At 39.2% G+C, this 16,707-nt stretch overlaps 1 protein-coding gene across 27 annotated transcripts in view; it reads left to right on the top strand.

Annotated features, from left to right (window-relative positions):
- TNRC6A (trinucleotide repeat containing adaptor 6A) overlaps nucleotides 1-16,707 on the top strand; it is a 211,906-nt gene that overhangs the window by 117,362 nt on the left and 77,837 nt on the right. For 24 of the 27 annotated variants that reach the window (XM_024925876.5, XM_055100441.2, XM_063598579.1 and 21 more), the window contains one exon: nucleotides 16,556-16,643. The exons of 1 other annotated variant lie outside the window; for it this stretch is intronic. In XM_024925876.5, the coding sequence (XP_024781644.4) occupies nucleotides 16,556-16,643 (88 nt within the window). Of the gene's footprint in view, nucleotides 1-7,892; nucleotides 7,912-11,076; nucleotides 16,644-16,707 lie in introns of those variants that run through there. 2 more of the 27 variants (XM_055100434.2, XM_034950892.3) reach the window with 2 other exon arrangements.

The following is a 16,707-nucleotide window of genomic DNA, read 5'->3' on the forward strand; positions in this document are numbered from 1 at the left end:
AAGATGAGTGTATAAGATACTGAGGAAGTTAAGAATCTGGGATTTGACAGCTGATTAGGTGTCAGAGGAGTCAAAAATACATAGGAATCTTCATCATGGATGAATGACAGTTTGACCCAACCTCTGAACAGAACAAGTCAGAGCAGAAATAGGAGTTTGGGGAGAGAAGATGCTAAGTTACATTTTGCAGTTGTAAAAAAAAAAATCTGCCAGTACTGGTCTAGACCAGTAGAACTCAGCTGGTCTAGTCTGAAAAAATATTTTGGAGGCCAGAATCATAGAATCATTGAATATTTAGAGCTGGACTATGACTTTAGATAGAGATCAGCCAGCATTCTGACTTCTTCATTTCTCAAGTGGGAAAGCTGTGGTTGAAACAGATTCAGTAACTTACGCAAGTTTATATTCTCTGTCAAGTGACCCAGCTGGGATTTAAACAGGTCTTTTGACTCTAATTCTAGTATTCCTCCCATGTGCAGTATTTTATTTTATATTGCACAATAGATAAAATATAATTTTGGTTTTTCCTTCTTTATTCTAAAAGAGTAAAAGCAGTTATCTCAATATGTTATGTTCATTCTAGTGATGACTTTACTATCATGTACTAAATGTGTTTTGTTTAAAGTAGAAGTTAACTTCACGTTATACTGATTTGTCCCCCCATAAACCAACTGTATGTCATCATATAACAAAAGTTGTTAAAAGTGCTATATACCATATAATGTTGCATCTAAACTGGGACACTTGTCTGAGATGCTTTTGCCTGGGACAAATGCTGTATTAGAAATGACTAGGACTGGCCAGGTGCAGTGGCTCACATGGGTAATCCCAGCACTTTGGGAGACTGAGGCACGTGGATCATTTGAGGTCAGGAATTCAAGACCAGCTTGGCCAACATGGTGAGACCCCGTCTCTACTAAAAGTACAAAAATTAGCTGGGTGTGATGGCATGTGCCTGTAATCCCAGCTACTTGGGAGGCTGAGGCAGGAGAATCTGAACCTGGGAGGTGGAGGTTGCAGTGAGCCGAGATTGTGCCACTGCGCTCCAGCCTGGGCAACAGAGTGAAACTCTGTTTCGAAAGAAAGAAAAGAAATGACTAGGACAGCAGGAGTAAAACCCCAAGGCATTAGGTCTCCGTAGCTAAGGTGGATCCCACTCATGCAATTCATCAACCTTTGTCTGAAAAAAAAGAAAGAAAATCTGATTTTGTTAAGCTTTTCTTTTGCTTTGCTGTGATACGGTTTGCAGGCCAGCACATGCATATTACTATAGGTTGGTGCGAAAGTTAATTGTGGTTTTTGCTCATTTTTAATGTACCAACCCAATACGCTTTTTTTCCAGCTTAATTTGGCAATTAGGTGGTAAATCACTTGATAGGATAAATTAATCACAAACTGTAAGCTTAATTTAAAAATGTGTAACAACCCTCTGTGGAAAATTTGAATATAAACATCAAAGGAATACCATTCAGTAAGCTCTTTTGATTTTTGGCATCTGAAATGTCTGAAAGTATAAATTGCAAAACATCTTTACAATTTTAATGACAACTGCAAAAGTATTGCCCATGATTGGAAAGACTAAAATGGTATGCGTTACATGTATTCTGTTCAGACTGATGCATGATAAATCTCTCACTGAAAAAACAGAAATCCCTATCTCATTTTAAAATTTTAAAAAATCGGCCGGGCACAGTGGCTCATGCCTGTAATCCCAGCACTTTGGGAGGCCGAGGTGGGCAGATCACTGGAGGTCAGGAGTTCGACACCAGCCTGACCAACATGGTGAAACCCCATCTTTACTGAAAATACCAAAATTAGCCTGGTGTGGTGGCACATGCCTGTAATCCCAGCTACTTGTGAGGGTGAGGGAGGAGAATCGCTTGAACCTGGGAGGCAAGGGTTGCAGTGAGCCGAAATTGCGCCATTGCACTCCAGCCTAGCCTGGGCACAAAAGCAAAACTCTGTCTCAAATAAATAATCAATCATTCTAACCTTAAGCAAAATTGGAAAAATGTTGCAACGAATACCTGTATCTCTTTACCTAGTTTTAGTGATTATTAATATTTTGCCACATTTGTTCTATCGTGACATTGCACACCAAAGTATGGCAGTAGGTATCTCACAGAATAAGGGCATTCTACCTGACAGCAATCAAATGATCACCTACAGGAAGTTTAACTTTACAATTCTGTCTGGTCCCTATTCAGATTTTCCCAATTTTCTCAAAAATTTTTTTAAAGTTGTATTTGTTCTTTCACTCAATTCCTGTATCCTGGGTTGCATTTAGTTGTGTCTGAAGTTTCTCTTACATTAGGAGCATTTTCCTGCCCTTTTCTGCTTCTCTCTTGATAATGACATTTTGAAATAGTCCAGTCTAGTTGTTTTTGCAGACTGAAATTTGCATTTTTTGGGTCTTGTCTGTATGATTAGGTTCAGGTTGACCCTTTTTGGCAGGAGTATCCCATAGGTGATGATGTGTTTGTCTTCAGTATTCCCTCCCCACAGCATTTTGAAGTAAATTAACCGAAAGGTTATCCAATATTCTTACTTCTACACTGACTTGGTGTTTCTTTCATTTTAGGAAATGCCAAACAATTGGTTTAAACTGAGATGTAATTTTAAATATTTGAGGTTACAGTAATTACAGGTCTTTGTATTTAAATCGATCAGCCATAATGATTACTGCTTTTATGAAGATTTATGCCAAAGGTAGCACCCTTACTGTGGGACATAAAAGTTGCTTGTTTTCAGCTTTGACCAGTGATGAACTGATAACCCTGGTAGGAAAATGAAACACTGGGGCTGGGCTTGTAATACACTTTCTTAAAAGAATGCCCCATTGAAATTAGAGTGGCACGGTGCCAGCAGACCAAGGGTTCTCATCCCGATGCCACAGAGGGACCACAGGTGTTATGAAGTGGTTTGCAAAATTGAATGTATGCTAAAATAAAATAATAAAAATAAAAATAAAACCCCACAACAAAAGCAGATATGGTCCTTAGTGCTCATTAGATCTCAAAGGGTCATTACTCCTCAAAGATTAAGAAACTGCTTCTTTATGAGAAGGTTGTCAGAGGAGCTGAATAGTATCAATAAGAGGAAGATGTTTGAGATTCAAAAGGAAGTAATATTCGACTAAGGCACAGCTTCTTTCCGTCTTAAAAAAAAGCCACCCATGAAAATAAATATAGTTTAAATTTCCTATTTAAGATGTCTTATTTTAAAAATGATTTGCATACTCTGTGTGTTTGAGTTGGCTATGAAGGAGAAATCCTAGCATTTCCACTCTTGTAACTAGGGAAAAGCATTTTGAATTTTTAGCAGTAGTATATTATGTGATGATGACTCAGCTGACTTCTCGTTTCAAATGGAATGTTCAAAACAGATTGAAACCTGGTTGAAGAATTTTATACTTTGAACCTTACAAGATATTTTCTGCAAACAGTGACTGGTTGGATTTTGTATAATAACAAACAAGATTAAGCCAACTCAGTTGTTTTGCTGTTCTTATTAGTGGTTTTCAGTCAGGGAGCACTTATTGAGCAGTTTGCTGCAATAATATTGAATATTTTTAGAGTTATGACGTCTGTGTTTTGTTGACTTTGGTCCCTTCTTTCTCCCATTCTTTTGAAGTTTCCCTAAAACATGTGTGCACAGACGGGAGAGAATGGTAGTTAAGTATGTGCTGATTTTAAATGTCCTTTTAAATATCATTTATTCCTTGATAATTGACTGTATAACTGATGTAAGAGAAATATGTTTTATATGTTATTCCACTTGTGAATCTCTTTGCAATGTGAGGCATATAGTGAAAATCTTACAAAGATAGGGTCATAAAATGTGCATTCTCTACACTGCTGCAGGTTAATCGTCCTCGAGCCACGTTTCTGAGGCCTGTCAGTCACTATTTCTTAGAAACCTTTGTTGGCTCCTTCCCAGTGACTCTGGAATTAAAGCCCAGACTCTTGTTTTTTGCTCAGCTTATCAATTTAGCACTGTCCCTTCCACCTTTTGCCCTGTCCCTAGCTCTTCTTCTCTGAATGTACCTTTCAGTTTCTCTCAACTTTTAAATAACAGCTTTATTCAGATAAAATTCCCATATGATAAAATTCACCCTTTTAAAGTCCACAAAGTGTATGATTTAATGGTTTTTAGTATATTCACAGAGTTGTGCAATCAGCACCACCATCTAATTCTAGAATTTTCACCCCTTCACCCAAAAACCCCATAATAGCAGCCACTCCCCATTTGTCCCTTCCACCCAGCCTCTGGCAACCACTAATCTACTTTCTATTATAACTCTATGGACTTACCTATTTTCGTTTAAGTGGAATCATACTGTATGATACTTTTGTACGTGACTTGTCTTATTTAGTGTAGTGTTTTCAAGGTTCGTCCATCATGTCGCATATATCCTTTATTCCTTTTTATGGGCAAATAAATTTCATTGTATGGCTATTGCCCGTTTTGTTTGTCCGTTCATCAGTTAATGGGCATTTGGGCTGTTCTAACTTTGGGGCTATTATGAATAATATTGCTATGAACATTCATGTACAAATGTTTATGTGGACATATATTTTCAATTCTATTGGTTATATACCTAGGGGTGGAATTGCTGGGTCATATGGTAACTCTGTTTAACTTTTGTTTGTGTTGTTTTGTTTTGTTTTTGAGACGGACTCCCTCTGTTGCCCAGGCTGACGTTCAGTGGTGCAATCTCAGCTCACTGCAACCTCCCACCTTCCAGGCTCAAGCCATCCTCCCACCACTGCCTCCCAGGTAGCTGGGACTGCAGGTGCATGCCACCATGCCCGGCTAATTTTTTCTGTATTTTGTAGAGATGGGGTTTCACTGTGTTGCTCAGGCTCTATTTAACTTTTTGAGGAACTGCCCGACTGTTTGCAAAGCGGCTGCACAGTTCTACATTCTCATCAGCAATGTATGGAGGCACTAGGTTCTCCACATCCTTTCCATTGCCAGCATTTGTTAGGGTTCTTGTTTCTGATTTTAGCCATCCTAATGGATGTAAAGTGGTATCTCATTATGGTTTTGATTTACATTTTCCTAATGGCTAATGATGATTAGCATCTTTTCATGTCCTTATTGGCCATTCGTATATCTGATCTGAGAAGTGGCCATTCAGATTCTTCTCCCATCTTTAAATTAGGTGATATTTTTTGTCATCGAAAAAGGTCTTTATATAGCTTAGATACAAGTCCCTTATTAGATATATGATTTACAGGTATTTTTTCCTATTTTGTGGCTTTTCCTTTCACTTTTTTTTTTTTTTTTTTTTTGAGACGGAGTCTTGCTGTGTCGCCCAGGCTGGAGTGCAGTCGCATGATCTCAGCTCACTGCAAACTCCACCTGCCAGGTTCAAGCGTTTCTCCTCCCTCAGCCTCCTGAGTAGCTGGGATTACAGGCACCCACTACTATGCCCAACTAATTTTTGTATTTTTAATAGAGACAGAATTTCACCATGTTGGCCAGGCCAGCCTTGAACTCCTGACCTCAAATGATCCACCCGCCTCTGCCTCCCAAAGTCCTAGGATTACAGGCATGAGCCACCGCATGCAGCCTCTTTTCACTTTCTTGATGGAGTCCCTTGAAGCACAAAAATTTTAAATTTTGTAAATCTAGTTTACCAGTATTTTTTTCTGTTACTTGTGTTGTTGGCAACAAATCCAAGGTCACAAAGATTTACTTGTGTTCTAATAATTTTATAGTTTTAGTTCTTAATGTTTAGTTCTGTAATTCATTTTGAGTTAAGTTTTGCATATGGCATGAGGGCTCCAATGTCATTCTTGTTATGTAACTATCCAGTAATTCCAGCTTCATTTGTTGAAAAGACTTTCATCTTGGCACCCTGTTGAAGGTCACTTGATCATAAAATGAAGAATTATTTCTGGACTCTAAATTCTATTCTGTTGATACTATGTGTTCATCATTATGCCACTTCCACACTGTCTTGATTACTTCAGCTTTGTTGTAATAAGTTTGGAATCAGTATGAGCCTTCCTTCAAGATTGCATTGGCTGGATAACCAGAGACTAATTATTAAAAAAAATTTTTTTTAAAGATTGCATTGACTATTCTGGTTGCATTTCTATGTGAATTTTTGGATCAGCTTGTCAATTTCAGCAAAAAGGCAGCTGAGATTTTGATAGGAACAGTGTTGAATATGTAGGCCAGTGTGGACAGTATTGCATTTTATAATACTAAGTCTTCCAGTTCACGAACATGGAATCTTTTTCTATTCATTTAGGTCTTTAATTGTTTTCAAAGATGTTGTGTAGTTCTCAGTGTGTAATCATGCTTCTTTTGTGGAATTTATTCCTAAAACTTTTTGATGCTATTGTAGGTGGAATTGTTTTCTTGATTTACTTTTTGGGTTGTCCACTGCTACTGTGTAGAAATACAGTAGATTTTTTTTAAAGTTTTTTAAAAATTGTGAAACACGTAAAATTTACCATCTTATCCATTTTAAATGATGTAGTTTGGTGGCATTGTCCATTCACATTGTTGTGCAGCCATCACCACCATCCACCTCTGCAACTCTTCATCTTGTAGAATGGAAACTCTGTACCCGTTAAATCATAACTCCCTATTGCCTTCAGCTCTTGGCAGCCACAATTCCACCTTCTGTCTGTATGCATTTGATTATTCTAGATACCTCATTAGTGGCGTCATAGAGTGTCCTTTTGTGACTGGCTTATTTCACTTAGCATAGTGTCCTCAAGATTTGTCCATATTGTAGCGTGTGTCAGCCAATTGATTTTTGTATGTTGATACTGTGTTCTGCAGCTGTGCTAAACATGTTCATTAGTTCCAGTAGTCTTTATGTATCTGGATTCATTAGGACTTCCTGTGTACAAGAGCCTGTCATCTGTGAATAGAGATAGTTTTACATCTTCTTTTCCAATTTTGGTTCATGCTTACTCACACACGCACTCTCTTTTTTCTGACTGGAACCTCGAGCTCAGTGTCGAATAGGAAGTGGCAAGATCAGACATCCTTGTCTTGTTCCTAATCTTGAGGAGAAGTATGCAGTCTTTATCATTATGTATGTTGTGAGCTGTGGGCCTTTATCAGGTTAAGGAAGTTTTCTTTTATTCCTATTTTGAGTGTTTTTGTCTTGTAAAAGGATACTGGATTTTGTCAGATGCTTTTTCTGTGTCTCTTGAAATCATCATGTAGCTTTGTCCTTCATTCTATTAACATGGTGTATTTCGTTGATTTTCATGTTAAACCACCCTTGCATATCTGGGATAAATCCACTTTGTGTAGTCCTGTTTGTTGCTAGATTTGGTTTGTTAGTCTTTTGTTGAGGAGTTTTATGTTTGTATTCATAAGGGTTATTGGCCTATAGATTTATCTTTTGATACCTTGGTTCTCTTTTGGTACCTGGTACCTGATTTGCTCTGGTTTGCAATCTGGGACCTTTAGCTGTTGGTTTTGCGTCCACCTAATTCTGCATTGTACAATAATAATTGTTTTTATGTATTCAGTTTTATTTTCTACTGTATACACTTCCTCCTTTGGTTGCAACCTTCTTTGCATCCTAACCTTAGCTTAGTGCAGTGCTTTGTGCCTAGTCTCTCGTGGCTAGCAATTAGTGTACACTTTTTACATTTTATTTATTTTTTTTTGGGGGGACATGGTCTTGCTTTGTTGCCTAGGCTGGAATACAGTGGCGTGATCTTGGCTCACTGTAGCATTGAATTCTTGGGCTCAGGTGATCCTCGTGCTTCAGCCTCCTGAGTAGCTGGGACTACAGGTATGTGCCACTGTACCTGGCTAATTTTTTAATTTTTATAGAGACAGGGTCTTGCTGTGTTGCCCAGGTTTGTCTCAAACTCCTGGCCTCAAGTGATCCTACTACCTTGGCCTTCCAAAGCACTGGGATTACAGGTATGAGCCGCCACACCTAGTCCCACTGTACACTTTTTACGTGCATCTGTTAAGTACTTCATCTGCATTACCCAATTAAATCTTCACAACCACCCATTGAGGGAGGTACAGTTTGAGACGTCTCATAAATTAGATGATGAAGGCTTCAGAGAAATAAAATAAATTGCTTAAGGTTACACACGTAGATGGTGGAATTGAGGTTTAAGACCACTTCTATTTGACATTTGGACCCAGGGGTCTTCACTGCATGCTATGCTGCCTAGGAAATGCTTGTTTGAATAGATTGGAATTGAACTGGTCCTTAAAGGAAAAGTAACATATGGATAAGAGTAAGAATTAAAAGAGTGCATTTTTGGCAGTGGTGTTGGGGTTACAGTGTTAGTAAAGGCAAGGAAGCAGGAATGGGAATCTAATTAGAGTGCCCGGTGACAGGGAGTATTGTACAAGTAGGACTGTTTTTTGTCCCCAGAGCAGTAATTAGTCCTATTTGGAAGAGTGAGATTAACATCTAAAATAATTAGAAAATGTCTGGGTGCAGTGGCTCACGCCTGTAATCCCAGCACTTTAGGAGGCCGAGACAGGTGAATCACCTGACGTCAGGAGTTTGAGACCAGCCTGTCCAACATGGTGAAATCTTGTCTCTACTAAAAATACAAAAATTACCTGGGTGTGGTGGCAGGTACCTGTAGTCCCAGCTGCTCAGGAGTATTGTACAAGTAGGCAGGAGAATCACTTGAACCAGGGAGGCAGAGGTGGCAGTGAGCCGAGATCGAGCCATTGCACTCCAGCCTGGGTGACAGAGCAAGATGCTGTCTCAAATAAAATAAAATAATTAGAAAATGAGTATTGTTTAATTAGAGGTCAAGGATGAGGTTTGTTTGGATTGGAAAGAATCATGAAGGAACTAGTAATTAAGCCTTAAAAGAAGAGTAGGATTTGGGTGGGTAGATGTAGCAAACTGAGTTTTGGGTCAGCCTTACCACAGCCTTGTACCATCTGACAAGTCATTAGGACTTTCTGATCCTCAATTTCTTTAACTGTCAAAGGGGAATAATACCAGTGCTATGTTTCAGGGTTGTGAGTTCAAAATGGATAATATCTCAGAGTACTTTGTAAATTGTAGGTGTTTCTGTCCTTATGGTGGAGTATCTATTGTTTTCTAAGTTTCTAAACTCACTAACTTTCCTCAATCTGAGCTTTTAATTAATTTTTTATTATTATTTTTGAGAAAGGGCTTTACTCTGTCACCCAGGCTGGAGTGCAGTGTGGAATGATCTTAGCTCACTGTGCGACCTCTGCTTCCCTGGCTCAAGTGATCTTCCCGCCTCATCCTCTCAAGTAGTTGGGACTACAGGCATGCACCACCACACCCAGTTAATTTTTATATATTTGTAGAGACAGGGTTTTGCCATGTTGCCCAGGCTGGTCTCGAACTCCTGGGCCCAAGCAATCTGCCTTGGCCTCCGAAAGTGCTAGAATTGCAGGCATGAGCCATCTGCAGAGCTTTTTATTTTGAGTTAATTTCCGATGTAGAGAAATGCAAGAATAGAACAAAGAACTTCTGAATATCCTTAACCCTTAATCCTCAAACATTAACATTTAGTCACATTTACTTTATTCCCTCTTTTTATACATACTGTTTTTTTGCCATTTAAGAGTAAGTTACAGACATGATACCCCTTTACTCCTAAACACTTAGTCAAAGATCTTTTCTTGGTAACTACAGTACCATTATGAAAATGGGCACAGTAACATTGGCACAGTCTTAATAGCAGATCTACAGATCTTACTCAGATTTTGCCAGTTGTCTCAATAATTCCCTTTAGAGCCAAACGAAATCTATTTTTTCCTGGTCAGGTCTTCAATCCAAGATCACAAGTAGCATTTAGTTTTCATGTTTGTTTAGTTGCCTGCATTCTGGAAGTTTCTTAGTTTCTGCTCTTCAGGACCTTGATATTTTTAAAGAATACAGGCTAGTTACTTTGTAGAATGTCCCTCAGTCTGTATTTGTCCGTTATTTCCTTATGACCTGATCAGGTTATGCAGTTTTGGCAGGAATAGTACAGAATTGATGTGGTGGTCTCAGTACATCATGTCAGGAGATGCCTGATATCCTTTTATCCCATTATTGGTGATGGTTAACTTCAACTGCTTGGGTGAGGTGGTCTCTTTCGGGTTTCATCACTGCAAAGTTAGTATTTTTCCCTTTGTAATTAATAACACTATTGTTGGGAGATACTTTGAGAGTACGTAAATGTCTTGTTTTCTCATCAATGTGCTTGCCTTAACCAGTAGGGCCAAATAGTGATTTTTAAAGTCAACCATTCTTCTTACATTAGTTGATATTTTACTGTAAGGTTTGGTACTTCTCTCCACTCACTCAGTCATTCATTCATATCAGTATGGACCCATGGGTTCTTATTTTATTCAGTTGTTTGTAATTTTTTATTAGCATAATTTATCGCTCAAATTATGGTGCTAGTGGAAGCCCCTTTCAAGCTCAATTCCCACTTTTTGAGATCCATACTGTCATCTGGATCCTTACTGCTGTTTGTATGCTATTCTCCTTCCTTCCTAAGGGGAAGACATGCCAGCTAAAGCTAAGCTAAGAAATATACAGCATTGCTGCCACTCTGTCTGTTGTCCTCTTTTGTGCTCATACTCTGTCACAAATATATATTTTTTATTAATTTGTATATGTACACGTCTCCAGAATTTCTTTATGCACATACAAGGACATGTAAATATATATATATTCATATCCCTCCCAACACAAGAAGATAGCACACTGAGCCTTAGATTTTGTTTTGTTTTTCCAGTTAACTTTAAGCCTTCCTGATCCTTTCACATCAGGATGTAGAAGAGACCTTTGTTTTGCAGCTGCATAATATTCCATTTTATGGATATATCTATTTTATTTAACTACTGTATTTGCAGATAATTGTCAGTTATTATAAACAGCATGTTCCCCACCCTTCAATACGATGACCCCTTTCCACTTCCAGATAACTATTAGTTGTCCTTACTTTAAAAAATAGCGAAACTTCATTTTATCCTATTCTCTTCATTTTACAGCTGAAGCTTTTGAAAAACCGATCCAAATCTCCAACTTCCTTACCTATTTTTGCTCCAGTTCAGTTTTCATCTCTACTGTCTGGTGAATTCTATAGTTTTGAAGGTTGCTAGTGACTTCCTGTTGTGTAGTGCTAGACAGGTTTTGGTGATTAATTTAGGTAGGAGGATAAAAATGAGAAAAGGAATGGGGGGTGGCAATCAAATGGGAAAAGAGGAAGACTGGAAGAAAATAGAAGAAGGTGGGATCTGCATGGGAGAAAGTAGGAGAACAGAATGTTTTTTGGCAGAAGATGTGAAGTGTATTTTTATTTCTAGCTTGTAACATACAGCTGGCTTCTATGTGAGGATGAGCTAGCTTGTGGTGTGTTGCTGACTGATAGGCTAGTTGGGCCCTCAGGAAAGTTGCTTCCTGTTTTCTGTCTCCTAAAGCAAAATAGAGACACCTAACCCCTTGTCCCATTATTGTCATTTCTCCCACTGTTGCCCAGGGTGGCATGCAGTGGCACAATCATAGCTCACTGCAGCCTCCAACTCCTAGTCTCAGTTGATTCTTGGGCCTCAGCCTCCCATGTAGCTGAGACTACAGGTATGTACCCCCCCCCCCCCCCAGCTAATTGTTAGGATATTTTGAGTTATCTCAGATTTATTCTTTGCTTGCTTTTTTCACTGCCACCATGCTAGTTTGGGGAACTACACATTCACTTAGATTTTCACAACAGTCTTCTCACCCTTGTTTTTGCCAATTTATTGCCTATTCTTACCCAACATTTTCCCTCCCTTTTTCAATTCCAGTCAATGCTGGTCCCTGCAATTGTCATGCTGACAAGTCTCCATACTTCGCTTGTGCCCACACCTTTCTGTGCTCCTAAAAAATCTTGCCTCTTTTGCAAGAGCCAGATCAACTTCTTACTGCTCCATAAAGCCTTCCACAGTTGAAACAGCTCTTATACCTGTCTTACTTCACTAATCTTGTTTACAACCTGTATCAAATGTTTGCTTGTTTTCTTATTTCAGATGTGTTCAGTTGTTTCTACAAAATCGTAGGAATTTTTTTCCTATAAAAAAAATCATGTTTCCTAGCTGAGTACAGTGGCTCACCCCTGTAATCCCAGTACTTTGGTAGGCCGAGGTAGGAGGATTGCTTGAGCCCAGGAGTTTGACACCAGCACCACCTCATTCCAGCTCGGGGCAACAGAGTGAGACTTCGTCTCTAAATAAATAAATAAGAAGTTTAGTGCTTGAGGTTTCTATTGGGAGCTGGTTCTGTACACTATGGAAATCTACCCCCCCGTCCCACTTTAAAATTATTGTGTAGTATTCCTTGGTGTGATTACAGGGTGATTTAACTTTTCCCTTGGTTTTTGGTTCCCTTGGTTTGATTGGTTTTTGGTTATGATTTTATGCTGCAGTGTCTATCTTTGTACAGTTCCTTTTTCAGAGGCTTAGATTTGAATTGATGGATCATAAGATAGTGACATTTAAAAATTCATTGTGAATAGATACTTCCACATTGCTCACCAGAAGCTTAGTGCTAGTCCATACATACTTCCGATAGCAAGTACAAGAGTACCCTTCAGAAGGGATTAATTTTAATGATATTCAGGGCTGGGAATGTAGGAAAAATTGACCATCAAGTGTCAGGAAGCGCAAGAGTAGGAAGGGGCATTCTAGCCCCGAGGTGTACCCTGCTCCCTTGATAGGCCCTTGAAATAGAGACAGACTCTCACTATGTTGCCCATTCTGTTCTCAAACTCCTGGCCTCCCAGACTGCTGGGATTACAGGCCTGAGCCACCATACCCGGCCAGAAACGCATTCTTGAACGGTACAAGTAAATCATTTGTAGTGGCTACTGGAAGATACGGGCAAAATTTGAAGCTTAGCTTGATTTGTTATGTGGAATGTACCATCCTAATCTTCATCTATTTGTTTTTTCAGATCGAGATATTGCATTTCCCCTAGTCAATGTATGAAATCAACTTTAAAATACAATTTACATACAGTAAAGTTCAAACCTTGAGTGTGTAGGTGAATGATTTGACAAATGTATACACCCTTGTAATTATCACTCCAATCAAGTTAGAAAACATTTCCATTTTCCTAGAAAGTTCCCTCAGTGGCATTGACTTTTACAGGCCACCTCAAAGGCTTTATACATGAGATGCAGGACATAAGTCAAGTTCTGATAAAAGGGGAGTCTGGTTTTTACAGACAATGAGGTAGATTCATAGAACTAACAGATGTGAGGTATCCTGCAAAGTAGCCCTCAGGGCATGGATGATTGCTAACTGGAGTGTTGTCTTGGTGGCAGGTGCATCAAACAGGGTGGCCCACTTAGGCCTTTCAAATCCATCAGTCCTTGCTCCTCTTGATAGTTGTGGTAAATGATATAGTCAGATGTCTTAAATGAGTCTCTATGAACATTTAACTCCTGGAAGCTGACGTGTTTGGGCACAGGTGTTGTTGTTGTTTTTCCAGTTGGCTTTCTCTGAAGGAGGAGATATGGGAAAAAGCATGACTGGTTGGCTGTGATGATGGTGTTGAAGAACAAAACTTACTCCCCTCTGTGCTTACAGTATCGGCTGATACTGTGATATTTCCTTGAGAAGAAATGTCTGGTACATCTTTTAAGTACTAAGGGGGATATTTTTGGCCAGGAAAACACTTGCTAGTAACCTCATCAGAAAGTCTTGAAAATGAAGTTTGAGAAAGGAGAAAATACTCCAGATAGAGACCATTACATGGAGTAAAATTATAGTGACATATAAGATCAGAAAAGGACATGTCTGTAATTCACAGCAGAACATGAAGAACAAATGCTGAAGGTGCTAGATGTTTCTGAATAAGTACCTGTGCTATTTTGACACAAGAAGGGTAAAGACAGCCTTTTGGGTGCCACTGAGGACTGGTGAGTTGGATTCATGGCTAGGCAATTGAGTGCTTACTAGATAAGCTTTGTGCTAAGTAAGCAGTCCTAATTCTTATAAAAATATTAAGACATTGACATGTATGGTCATTTGCCCCCAGTTTTTTCATGAAGAAACAGAGGCTGAAGAAGATTAAGTATTTTTAACTAGTAATCAGCTTTTAATCTTGACTTCTGCATGTCTCAGGGTAGGTAACATGACGGTGGTGTAACCTAGTTGCCGTTGTTTACTGATTTTACTCTGCTGCTCTCATATGCTGTGGCTTTCTTGCTCCTTGACTTCCCTGGGATTGTAGTGTGAGTGAGCTTGTTCAGTCTTACTGCCTCCTGCACACAGAATTCAAAAGAGAGTGAGTCATGGCCACAGTTGGCAGGAATCTGTTATGTTACTCCATTAGCCACATGACACTTCTGCTTGTAACAAAATGACAGCAAAATATAGCAACAGTTATCATACTCTTCTTCCAGTTATCCTTTTAGCTGATTTTAGTAGTCCTATACTTAACTTTAGTAAGTTTTTATCAATTGTGCATAATGTCATTCATTTCATTTTTCAGTGTCTGCATCTCCTCTCAGTCTGTTCCATCAGCAAAGCCAACTTAAATTTTGTTTAATCTCATTGCAGTGCACCTATAGCAACCCCTTCCAGTTTCTTAGGCACTTGTCTTTCTCCTTTTATCTTCTTCAACATCCCTACTGCCATATGCATTCCAGCCTTGATAAATAATGTGCAGCTTCCAAAATGTCTAGTTCATATCTCCAAAGCTCTCCTTTTCTGCCCGATATTCCTTTTTTTTTTTTTTTTTTTTGAAACAGAGTCTTGCTCTGTCGCCCAGGCTGGAATGCAGTGGTGCCATCTCAGCTCACTGCAAGCTCCACCTCTCAGTTTCATGCCATTCTCCTGCCTCAGCCTCCCGAGTAGCTGGGACTACAGGTGCCCGCCACCACGCCCCTGCCTGATATTCTTAGTGTCTCCTCTGGAAAGCTTCCTCAGGGCAGAGTTAGGTATTTTCATTTTGTGTGATGCTTTTCTTTGGGTAACTGGTGATTTTGGTTGTTGGTATTATGAATGAAGGTTTAGGGTCTAGACTTTAGGGTGATGACTATAGGTAGCCAGAGTGAGTTTCTTCCGCCTTTGCAAAGGTTTCTTTGCCCACTAGACTCCTTCCCTGAATGGGAAGGCTGATCTGTGTGAAGGGTGTTGATTGGCAAGCTTTACTTTACAGTGTGATGGAGAGAGTGGCAGCAGCCTCCAGTAAGATGGGCTTTGTTCTGGGACAACCAAACCCATTCAAGCACCTATCAGACTCCTGTGGAAGGTTTTGTTTCTTTAGAGAGTATTTCTTTGGCTTGAAGCTGCATTTAGAAGCAGCTACTATCTGTGGCCGTGTAGGCATCTGGATGGGAAGTGGGTGGGAGGGGTTGAGTAGCTATGGCTTTTCTATTCCTTAGGCAGTCTTTTTGCCTCATGCTCTCTTGCTCTGGTCTTCTGGAACCCTCTCTAGAGCTCCACCAGAAAGGATGGTGCCTAAAACATCTATTTCAGACTGCTCTTGTGTTCATTCTTGGGTGGGGTGGCTTTTGCTTTTGCTTATTCATCTGCTTTGAATAGAATAAAAAAGTAATAACCTTTTTTCCTGAAAGGTAATAACCTGTTTCCTGAAACACATTTGCACAGTCTGTCACTTTGAAATCCTGAACCATAGGTTCTGTTGACAACTTTAACCATTTGAGATTTTAAAAATTTAAACAAACTAATATGAAGAATACATTATTAGACCAGGCGTGGTGGCTCACACCTGTAATCCCAACACTTTGGGAGGTCAAGGTGGGCAGATCACTTGAGGTCAGGAGTTTGAGACCAGCCTGGCCAACTTGGTGAAACCCCGTCTGTACTAAAAATACAAAAATTAGCCAGGCATGGTGGCAGGTACTTGTAAACCCAGCTACTCGGTAGGCTGAGGCAGGAGAATCACTTGAACTCGGGAGGTGGAGGCTGCAGTGAGCAGAGATCACGCCACTGCATTCCAGCCTGGGTGACAGAGCAAGACTCTGTCTCAAAACAAACAAGAGTACGTTATTGTTTCCCAAGAATTGATAGAATACCTTGGAATGTTGATAGAATATGAAATTGTTGTAATGCTGAAATACAAGTCACCTATTTATTAATAAGTTATATTCTAAAAATATTTACAAAGCTTTTTAGAGCAAGGAAAACTAAAGGTAGCTTCCAGAAACCTAGGTGAGAGAGGATTGTGGGGAGGTCTCAGGCATTGCCATTAGCTACTAATTGATACTTGGGGCCAGTAGCAAGGTAACTCCAGCTTAAATGATGAAGTTTACATTCTAGGATTGGAGGAAATTGCTTGTTTCCCAATGTAAAATTTGCTAATTTTAGGTTGTCTTCCTTGATATGATATTGAGATAAAAGCTGTACTACTTGTGGCTTATTAAAGTGAATTGTACCATATAGTGGCTATATAGTTAGGGTTAGGTTGCAGGTTGTGTTTTATTTCAATGAATGATAAAATAATAATTTGCCATGTCTTCTAATAAGAGTGAAAAAGTGAAAATGAATCTGTATGCAACATTATTTTTATTTCTTAATACATTTTGGGAAACTTAATTGCAACTGTGTGGTTCAGGGATTTAGTGCAAGAAGAAGAACAGTTGATGGAAGAAAAGAAAAAGAAAAAAGACGACAAGAAAAAGAAGGAAGCTGCTCAAAAGAAGGTAGTATGTGTGTAAACTATTTATATTAAGCAGTTTAAACATAGAATTAAAAAGAAAATTACTC

This window comes from Pan paniscus, chromosome 18 (genome assembly GCF_029289425.2).
Source record: "Pan paniscus chromosome 18, NHGRI_mPanPan1-v2.0_pri, whole genome shotgun sequence".
NCBI lineage: Eukaryota > Metazoa > Chordata > Mammalia > Primates > Hominidae > Pan > Pan paniscus.